We start from the raw sequence: 11152 nt of genomic DNA on the forward strand, positions 1-11152 counted from the left end.
GTTTAGATCTTTAACATGTCAAACTGCTAAGCAAAAAAAGTTTTGTAAATGTTCTTTAAATTTGTGTTTTTGGTTTATAGTTGGTCAAATAAAAGTCTCCAAACGTTTTATTTCTGTAAATTACACTAAGCTATAGTTTTAAGCAAATGCGGTTTAAAATGATTTATAATGTTTTAGAGTAATGTGTCTTGTGCCTCACATTTTTAGAGAGGGACAATAAAAAGCTCAGTTTAATTGAAATGTTTTGAGTTTTTTTTTTAAATAAATAGATTTGACTAAAATGTTTTTTTTTATATCTAAAAGAAAAGGGGAAAAATGACACTAAAATCCTAAAGATTAAAGCATCATTTTTGACTGTCTTGCATTTTTAAACTAAGTACAGCTGCTGCAGCAGGAGGACCTTTTTTGACACAGGGCTTTTATTTTGAAAGGAACTAGTGTGTGCTGCTGCCAAAAGTAAAATACGTTAAACTGTTATACATTTATAAATATATAGACACTGTTGTAATTTAATTATTGTAATATTGAAGTTATTTTTATAAATCAATGTTTAACTGACAAAAAAGCATAAATGTGTTCTGGTCTGTTAGAAACTAGACTATTTTAGTGTTAACAGTTGCAGACCCCTGGGCTGATGAGTGTAATAAGTGCAAATATAAAGTTTTGGAAGATTTTGAAGAATTTTAATTACATTTCTCTCGTTTGGATGGTTGATGCACGCAGCCAAAATACAGAATAAATTAAATAAACAGAAGAATTTTGGACGTTGGATGCAAATTAAATAAATAAATCCAATAGTACAGAGAGATAAAAAAAAACAATGATCAACAAATTGTTGATCCTCATTAATGAGCCTAACGAATCAGGCCTCCCTCTTTTCAGTGCGTTAGCACAGTTGCTGACTCTAAACACAGAGCTCGTCTGTCTGCAGCCGTGTGATCGCGCTTGGATGTGCAGCCATGTGCATGTGCATGTGGGTGGACTCAGAGTCCAAACGCTGCACCGTTTAATTGCCTCAGTGCCGACTTTCAGCTACACAGTGTTTATACAAACACAACATGCTGTAAAGCATTCGAAGAGAAGAACTATGGAGCAGAGAAAATAGGGAAGACTGAATCAGAAAGAGCGGGAAAACTGCTCCCCTCACACACTCCATGCTCCCTCTTTCCCTCTTTTATTTTACCAAGCCCACTTCCACTATTGTTGTGGTGCTTAACCTCCCCTCTCCCAACACACACCCTCACCATGCTCCCATGGCAACCAGATGGCGAAGTTTGGTCTGTGACGCCGCCAGAAGGAGGACAGAACAGAGAAATGATGTGAGCCCCACCAGTCTCACTGAAAGGAGGCTCATTAACATCTGAAAGCAACAGGTAGAAAGGAGAGCCCGCCTGTTTTAACAGACACAAATTCTACCAATTTTATAGAAATGACTGGAAACAAGTTTATAAATTCAACTCAGATATTTGTTTGGATCTAAATGTCAGCTGGTTATTCCATTTCTATGCATCAAAGGATGTGCTTCCCTTTCTAGTCTCTGGCTGCAAATGTCAGGCATGCCGGCGCTCAGGCAGACTCATGAAGCTGAGAAATGCTGCCTTTTCAGTGCTTTTCTTTTTTTTTTAACAGTTGATTATTTGTCTGCAGGTGATGTTCCTTATCTGACACCAGAAAAGTCATTTGAAGGCAGCAAAATGGGTGTCGACAACATCGTCCTTGCCTTGTACAGCGGTCTTTTTGCTTTTGGCGGCTGGTGAGGCTGATAATATGTGAAAGCAGAAATTTGAGAAAGTCATAGTTTCTCAAATTAATTTCTTTCCCTCCTTTTTTTTCAGGAATTATCTGAACTATGTAACAGAGGAGATGATCAATCCAGAGAGGTGACGTAAAAGTGATGAAGGTTGATTTGAGGATTGTGCAGACTTCCCTGTAAATATTTGCTGATGACGTTATCTACTCTCACTCATGAATAAGCTAGTTTTATTTACCCATTAGCATGATGACACCATATTCAAAGAGAAATCAGCACAAACATGAGCTAACCACATATAATTACGTGGAGACATATTTTAGTTTTCTGTTCATTTCTTCAATGATTCTTGAGATCTTTCCACCTTTTTGTTTGTGAAATCCAGCATGACGGATAAGACGATCATGTTTGTATTTAAACGCATGAAACTGATCTCAAATTCAGCTCCAGTTTTCTGAAGGTCAGTCTGAAACTTTCCCTCCAAAAAAACCTTTGCTCTCCTTGAATAGGAACCTGCCACTGGCCATTATCATATCGATGCCTATAGTCACGGTGGTGTATGTTCTGACCAACCTGGCCTACTTCACCACCATTTCTCCTCAAGTCATGGTGGAGTCGGAGGCTGTTGCCGTGGTGAGCATGATCTATCTTTAACCTTACTTGCTTTTGAAAAACAAAACAAAAAAAACACTAGTCATAGTGATGCGTGTTGTTGTTTTCAGACTTTTGGGGAGCACCATCTCGGCGTGATGTCCTGGCTCATTCCTGTCTTTGTGGGATTGTCCTGCTTTGGAGCCGTCAATGGCTCCCTCTTCACTTCAGCGCGGTGAGAGGAACAGACGTGCTATCATAACTGGCTGTAAATGAGAATTGGTGATCCTCCCACGTTCCAAACAAGAAGTATCTATTCTATTGACTTCTGACTTCTATTGAGAAATGAACAGCTATTGCTCAGACGTTATATATTTGCTCTGATATATATTTTAAACAAATTCTTAATAATCCATTTTTTTCTTATTTTCTCTGTAGTCCAAGTTATAAACTGAGCAATCAGATGGCTTGAGGTCTCACATCAATTGGATTGTAGGGGTGTAGCCTTCAAACACTACTGATTAGTGTGAGTGGTTGTCATAGAAACGTTGACTCAAAATGACTCATACCAATCACGGTTTACTGACAATTTCTGGTTCCAAAAAGACGACGTCAGTACTGCGAAAGAATGGAAACTGAATTTACTTTATTTTTACTTTATTAATTTACTTTAGTATGTTAAATTTTTACTTTATTTTTTACTTTATTCATTTACTTTACTTTGAATCAAATTCTTTATTTATTTTTTACTTTATTAATTTACTTTAGTAAGTCAAATTTTAATGGACGTCACACTCACTCGCTCCAGTTCTCATATACAGTCAATGGCTTTGAAGAAACCAGATGTTTGAATGGAAAATAAACAACTCTTTCTATACTAGCTTGTTCTATGCTGGAGCTCGAGAAGGTCAGCTCCCCGCTGCTCTGGGACTGGTCCACACAGACCTGTTCACACCAGTGCCGTCTCTCATCTTCACTGTAAGACTCCTGCTCATTTACCCAGACGACTTAATTTTTGAAACCTTTTCTGATTTCATGTCACAGACTAAATACGTTCCTTCACTTTAGTGCTTCCTGTCCATGATGTACGCCATCTCCCAGGACATCTTCTCCGTCATCAACCTCTTCAGCTTTTTCACCTGGCTGTGCGTCGGCATGGCCATTGCCGGCTTGGTTTGGTTGCGTCTCACCAAGCCAGACCTCAGAAGGCCCATCAAGGTAACGTCTAAAACTACAGATACATACATTACTCTAAATGCAGCTTTTTGAAGGCATGTTTTTAGTTTAGTTTAATCAGAACAGCCAGCACATCAAAAATCGACAAGTTAGGAATACCAAAAATGTAAATTTTTACGCAGAACATGTTGAGATTGCTACATTTTCCCATCTTAGGATGGTGGGAAAATGTGGCTATGTTTAGTCCTGTCTACAACTCAAAGGTGGATTTCTAATGAACTCCTGGCACCCTGCAGAAACTATGTCCTAGAAAACAATGACGATTTTTTTTATTTTGGTTAAAAGTAGAAAAATCATGATTAAAAGACCACAGCCATTTACAGTAGATCAAATGATGATTAGAGTGGGCCTCTAAATGATAATGGGCATGGAACTACTTTATACATTTAAATTAAGTGTTCAGATTGGGGGCCCCAAAGTGTTGGCATTCTCCCACCTTTGCCGAATGGTAAGTCCGCCCCTGGTGTTCGCACTGGAAAAGCAGGGAGGGGCTTCTTCATCTTTGCTACTGTTTACACGTGCATGCCCCCCATCAACAGTTGGAAAACGCTTGGTGTGACATGTTGAAGTGGTGTAAATCTCATAAATCCTGCTCCTGACTTTTTGTTTCACAGCTCTATTTCAAAATGTGAAAGATTTAAAAGATTTAGAGTCCTACAATTCCAACAGTTGACGTGGGCAGGGACTCCATCCATTCATCAACCCCTAAATCTGGGTCCCTGATTAGTCAAATTTCAAGCAGGTTTAACTGTCAACACTAATCAAATATCATATCGTAGAGCGTGAAACTTCTGCATCTACACGTGAATGCAACAGTTTTGACATGGAAGCCACAAACACACATTTACGTGCGTTTATTCATTAAAAATGGCTCCTTAAACATGCGTTGTCAGTGTGAACGTAGCTTAAAAAGGGTTATTACAGGTCAAAATGTTTAACGTACACAAACTCTCCGAGCACGCCTCTTTTAAGAATGTGCCGAGCCTCTTCCAGCTCCTTTGTCTTCTCAGAAAACATCAACATGTTGTGTAAAGCATACGTTATTTCTGTTTTTTTCCTAATAAAAGCACTATTGTATCACTGATCTTGTTATCAGTTGGAAGTGGAACCACATTGTGTTTCCAAGGTAGGAGGGGGTGGTGTTTGAATGAAGACTCGACTCTTTGTTTCTCCATCGTTGTGGGAATATTACCTCGGTTGATTACAGTCTTTCATCTGGCCTTTGAGCTGGACGGTTCTCAGCCTATTTGTTGTATAACAGGGAGTAACCAGACAAAATGTCATTCTTAATAAAAAAAAAACATGTAAAAAACAAGAACTCCAGTTAGTTTTTGATCTCTGTGCTCAAGACTGACAAACTTTTTTTTAAATTACATAAAAAAATTGATTTGAACATTTTTTCAGAAATTTTTCATGAACAATATTCGACAAAAGTCCAAATCATGACTGTTCAATCTTTGAGATTTTCGTACTTCTTTCTGCTCTGCTTACTGCTGATCAGCTGACTCAGATGTCTCCTTCTGATTGACTGAACACACCTGATCCAGGTAATCTAGCGAAAAGTGCAGGAAGAGCTGGAAACTATGGAGAGAAAAAAGTCTCCTCAATTCGCGTGTGCATAATTCTTGATTTGTTTCTTGTGTCTTTCTACGCTGGTACTTGAATTTCCCTGAGGACCTCCAAAGGGATTAATAAAGTATTTTCTATTCTATTCTATTCTATTCTATTCTATTCTATTCTATTCTATTCTATTCTATTCTATTCTATTCTATTCTATTCTATTCTATTCGTGTGTAACTTTGGATTTGTATGCGTAATTCTTGATTCACAAGTCATATAATACATTTTGTGTGTAACTGTGTTCTTGCAATTGTGAATTCACATGTTAAAAAAAATACAAAAAAATATAAAATATTATTTACACACGCACAACTTTGAATTACACCATTTTAAAACTGACTAGACAAACAAATCTTTATAAAGTACACAGTGATCGCTTGTTAGACATACACAAAACTACTTTTATGCTCAAATCTGATGTGAGACACTTTTCAAGTTTCCAGATTTGTGTGAAAATGATGTGTTTAAATGCTGCTAGAATCCTTGGTCATCAGAGTTTTCCCATCAGCTCCTTTGAACTTAGATTGTCAATAATATTTTGTAAAAACTTTACATTTTCTCACTTTCTTAAACATATATGCTCCAACAATCAATATGAAAAAGTTAAAATATGTTCTTAATTACACACAGTTATGCACAAATGTATTAGAATGTAGTATGAGTTATGAATCAAGAATTACACACACACAAATCTAAAGTCACACACAAATAGACGGATACAAGTTGCAAATCAGGAACTACCCAAACAGAAATCTGATGAGACTATATTCTTTCTGTAGAAACAAACTTGGCTAAAAAGGTCGTCATTTTTACTAAACTTTGCCAGGGGGCGTTGCTGAAGCTAAAACAAACTCCAAATTCAAAACGGCATATCATTTCTCACAACAACATAAGAGTTTCATTAAGAAGCAGAAGGAGTTACATTTTGCCACCAGGGGTCATCAAAGTTCTAAAGTTAGAGCAATATTTGTTTTACGGATTTTAAATTCAATTTTTCCAAACGTTTTTGTCCTGTAATAACGTTTTAAACCTAAAATAATTAGAAAAACTGTTTTCTAATGAACACTATTGTGTATTAATGACATTTAGCCATGCCACTTCTGTGCTATTTAGGATGTAATGGTTTTAAAATATGTTCTTTCTGCAGGTGTACCTCTTCGTCCCGGTCACGTTTGTGCTGGGCTGCGTTTTCATGATCGTTGTGTCCTTCTGGGCCGCTCCTTTCGAGTGCCTGATAGGCACCAGCATCATTCTGACCGGCATCCCCGCGTATCTGCTGGGCTACAAATGGAAGAAGCCCCACATGGTGCAGAAGGTGCTCGGTGAGTGAGATGTTTGCTTGTCTTTGTCTCTGTTTGGTCAGCTGATGCTGGATAAGCATTCCTGACAGTCTGTTATGAGATCCTGAAGACACAGCTACACTTTATTTGTTGACACAGGTAGCCTGAAGGACAGTGTGTGGTGGAAGAGATGAGAATAAATACGAGATGTGGAAGAAAACAGCTAATATGATGGGTTGTTTGTCCTCAGAGCTCTTCACATTGTTCTGTCAGAAGATCCTGATGTCTGTTCCTGAGGAGAAGGAGCGACACGAGGCGGCTGAGTAACAAACCAGCCAGGAGAACGTCTGTGGCCATCCATGTAGTGTTTACATTCATTCACTTGTGATTTGACCCCTTAAGCTTTTCTATTTTAAACTGTATCAAATGTGGAAGACTTTCATGTTTACAAGAACTTCTGGGCAAAATTAGTTAAGGAGTATTTTCTGTCTTGAGGCACATTCCCTCTTAAAACAGTTTAAAACCTCTAATTCAGTTTTTTATTCTCACAGAAGCTTTTTTAAAGCTTTGATTTCGAGTTCAACGCTCTATTTTTAAAATTAGATAACTGCCGTGAGCACACAGTGATTTATTACTCGGACGCACACATGTTCAGTCAAAGTGTATATAAGAGTAGTTTATAGAAAAGATACAGCTTTGACAGTTTATATTTTATCGATCTGTACAGGGTTTTGATATAGTTTACAGATCTTTAGAATTTGAAAGTGACCAGATTTAGCTGCAACTACTAACAATTAAACAGGTTTCAAATACACTGATAGCGTAGAAAAGCTAGGACATGTTTAGGGAAGACTAAAAAACCCATACATACTGTATTTTGCATTTAATTTTTTTATTATTTTTAAAGTTTTTTATTAATTCTTTTAACAACAAGTCTACATTAATGTCTTTAAAGCACAGATCAATGTTTTTGATAAAGACCCACTCCGATGAAAATAACATTCATCATTCTTGTCGTATTTTCTGATCATGGAGGTCATATTTTACGGAAACTTAAAATTGATTTGAGTATTTCTTGATTTGAATCGTTTTAAAAATGTAGTTTTAAAAAGATTGTATTTGTGATGTAGAAAACATAAGCAGATCCACGAGCATCTTCGTTTTCCTCATTTGAGCATCTGACTAAAACTGTACGGACGTTTTTGTTGCACCGGTAATGTTAGGTTAGGGGTGTGATGGGCTGTAAGCTAGTGGGGAAGCATGTAAACAGACAGCTCTCAGTAAAAATCAATGGAAGGGGGCGGGACTTCTCAATACGTACAGCTCAATTTATAATTATCTACTGCCACTCTGCAGAAAATATGTCCCAGAAAACGACAGTTTAAAAAAAAATGTGACTAAATGATCATAATTAAAAGATCACTTGGAACGCTTTTACAATAGAAAAAAAAAAGATTGGAGTGGGTCTTTACAGTGTTTGTTGCTTTCATGCTTTTTGTATCATTTTCATTCCACTGTAAACGGCTGGTGAGGCAAAACTGTACAGAATAGAGAATAGTGGACTTATTAGTGTTTGTATTGAATGTATCGTCTGTGCCAGCAGTGTCCGTCCTGATGATCCACGTCCTTAACGTCACTTCAGGACCAGAGTGAATGTTACAAAATGGAAGCCTTTTTTCTTTTTTTTTTTTAAGTTTTTTCTTTTTGAGAAAGCTGTTACTAAAGACACCACCTGCTGTCAACTTAAAAGCTACAAATCCAGGTTTTAGAGAACAAAGCACCTATAAAGAGCACAGATCCTAAACATTTCAAAACATTAAGATATGATGCACTAATCCAAAATTTGCACAATACTATTGTCAGATTTTGATTAATAGAATCAACAGTATAAAAAACAGTTACTAAAATTGTCTTTTGACTATAAAAAGACCAAAAAATACCATTTGCTTACAGATAAAACTAGAATAAAGCACCTTTTATAGTAATAAATTATTAGCGATTTAGCCCCAAGACATTTATTTCAAAGCTCAGCTGATTAAGAAATGTCTTTGTGCTTTTATTTGAATGTAACAAACTTAATATTTAATTATTTGATTCAGATTAAATTATATTTTTTGACCCCACCCTCCAAGCAATCTATTTTATATTAATCAAAACATATTTAATTGTGTGAGTATAAAATATCTGTTTATGTAAATCAATGTTGCCCTAAGCGGCAGGACCCTGCTAAAGTTATTTTTAATCTAAAAAAATGAAGAGTCTCTATTGCAAGTGTTGTATCTCAGTGACCATGGCAGGTACATGTAACAATAAAAGTATTTTTCTTCAATGTTTGATTATTGATGTCTTGTAATCAAAAGAAATGTGTTTGTGAACTCCAATATTCTTTGTTGACAATAAACAAAAATAGAATATTAGTAAAAAAAAAAAGAAAAAGAAAAGGCCAGACGTTACCTCTTTGCAGATAAGAGTTTCCAACAGAACAAGCCGTCCCTGAACTCAAGACAGCTTTGATCCGAGCCATGATATCCCAGCCCAATTTTCTCAAGGTGCAGCCCAGCGGCTTTATCTAGCGAGGCATCAACTGTTTGGGTAGTGATCTGTATGGAAGCCTCTTTCTGTCTTGTTTGTATTGCCACGCGTGCTGGCTGTCAGACAATGAGTTTTCTGAAACCTGTGCTGTCAGGAGACTTCATATCTGTCCGAGGAGGAAATGAGAAGCTGTGGTGGCTGCTGGTGGATGTGTGATCAGAGCTGCTGGACACAATATTATTGATGGAAGATTGGAGCCGACGAGGGAACTGATAATGTATGAGTCTTTTTTTATTTTACCACACAACAAAGAGACCACTATATATTGTCATATTGTTGTTTTATGATAAAAAATATATATAATTTGGCTTAAAAATGTATTGTACTTAAAAAGGTAACTGAATAATTGTAAAATTTAAATGAAAGAACATGTTTTCCTCTCTTTTAAAACAAGACCAATTTTCAGTCCTAGATATCACCAGCAGAGGGCGCCAGAGGAACAATAATGATAGAAAGAATAGGGAATTTAGTTCAATGAGATCATTAAAAAACAGCAACGTCATACTAATAGTCATTAATGCAATTAAAACATTTACCTTTTTGGGTTAATCACAAAGTTTTCTATTTGTATTTTTAAAAGTACCAACAAGATCATGTTTTTACTAAAAAAAAAAAATCTTGTCTCTTTGCTGTTACAAACAGGCCTATTAGATTTTTTGTTTTGTGAAAAAATTAAATTCAGGAATATTTTTATTGGATTGTGTATAAATGAGCTCTTCTTTTGACCCATAAAGTGAAGTTTAGAATTTGCTCCAAAGGGGGGCAGTGTGTCTCCATCACCATCATGGAGTAAAAGAGAGGAAGATGGTGGAGGGGGCAACGAGAGAAAAGGGCGATAGATTCCATTTCTATTCTACCTTTAATCCAACTGTGAAATTCATAAGTAAAAGCCAGTTATTTTTCTTTTAAGGTGTTTTACTGAAAGCTTGGGCACTGCAGCGTCAAGGTGGAGTTTCATCATTACACTTTAACCAAAAACACGGCCTGCAGGCAGAAATATGTTGCTTAATATACTGTATTGATCCCAGCTGGATTTTCCCCCAAAAAGCAGTAAAAAGGTCAAAGTACATTAAAATAAGCTGAAATTCTTCCGCTAATGACCCATGTGACAGCAGTTACCTTCTACTACATCAAAGATAATGCTCCTAATTAACCTCGGGAACATCGGAGTGGGAAACTTATAGCAAAGTGCAGCTGAAAAATAAAAATAAAAAAAAAGAACGAATGAATCCATTTATAGATAAGAGAAACAAGAGACACACACATCTATTTGTCCACTTTAAACATTTTATTACAGACAAAGGAAAACAAAAAATAAGTATTTGTGACACAAAAAATGAATCTAATGCTGGTACATGTATGTGGAAAATGCACCAAAAACAACTGCTGCGAAAAAAGCTGTTGGATCAGAAATAATATTAATATTAATAATAATAATATTAATAATAATAATAATAATAATAACAATGCACCCTGATGAAAACAAGCCTGTTTCGTTATATAATTTATAAATACATGTAAAACCTGCAACCAAATTAAATAGAAAGACCAGATTGTAAAACACAAAACAGAGCTCTCTTATCACTGGCTTTACAAATTAAAAGAGGTGAGTTTGGCAGGTTTATACACAAAATTAAAATATTTAACTCCTTCCATGAGATCTTCAACACAAATCCTGCTACAGTGAAAAAAAAAACAAAACAGAAAAACAAAAATATCTTAAGGATTCTTTTCCTCTCAGAAAAAGTTCAACACAATGCTAAAACATCTAATAAAACTAGTCAAAAACTTTGAAATTCACTGTTATTTTTTTTGTTGTAACATTTCACATTTAGCAACTTTTTTTTTTATTCACCTGTACAAGTGGCAAGTTGTGTAAGGGTTTGAGGGCGGGGCTACAGGTAAGAGGTTTTATTTTAAGGGGGAGGTGAGGGGGTTACTGTTGTCCAAGAGGAGGAGAAGGAGCTAAAAGGTTTCTGTCTGAGACCCCCTAAAAGTTCTGCCATGTCCTGAGGCCTTGTGAAGAGCGGGACACTCTCTGTAACAGCTCTGTCAGATGAGGAGGAAGTTCAGCATTTCTTCT

General features: G+C 36.3%; 1 protein-coding gene across 2 annotated transcripts in view; it reads left to right on the plus strand.

Moving 5' to 3' along the window:
- Positions 1-10278, plus strand: part of LOC112159566 (large neutral amino acids transporter small subunit 1) — a 12737-nt gene extending 2459 nt beyond the window's left edge. For both annotated transcript variants that reach the window (XM_024293725.2, XM_024293724.2), the window contains exons 4-11: positions 1648-1753; positions 1836-1880; positions 2260-2383; positions 2473-2576; positions 3223-3319; positions 3410-3559; positions 6345-6519; positions 6728-10278. In XM_024293725.2, the coding sequence (XP_024149493.1) occupies positions 1648-1753; positions 1836-1880; positions 2260-2383; positions 2473-2576; positions 3223-3319; positions 3410-3559; positions 6345-6519; positions 6728-6804 (878 nt within the window). In that variant the 3' untranslated portion in view covers positions 6805-10278. The remainder of the gene's footprint in view (positions 1-1647; positions 1754-1835; positions 1881-2259; positions 2384-2472; positions 2577-3222; positions 3320-3409; positions 3560-6344; positions 6520-6727) is intronic.
- The last annotated feature ends 874 nt before the right edge of the window (positions 10279-11152 follow it).

Source organism: Oryzias melastigma, linkage group LG7, assembly GCF_002922805.2.
Source record: "Oryzias melastigma strain HK-1 linkage group LG7, ASM292280v2, whole genome shotgun sequence".
NCBI classification, from domain to species: domain Eukaryota; kingdom Metazoa; phylum Chordata; class Actinopteri; order Beloniformes; family Adrianichthyidae; genus Oryzias; species Oryzias melastigma.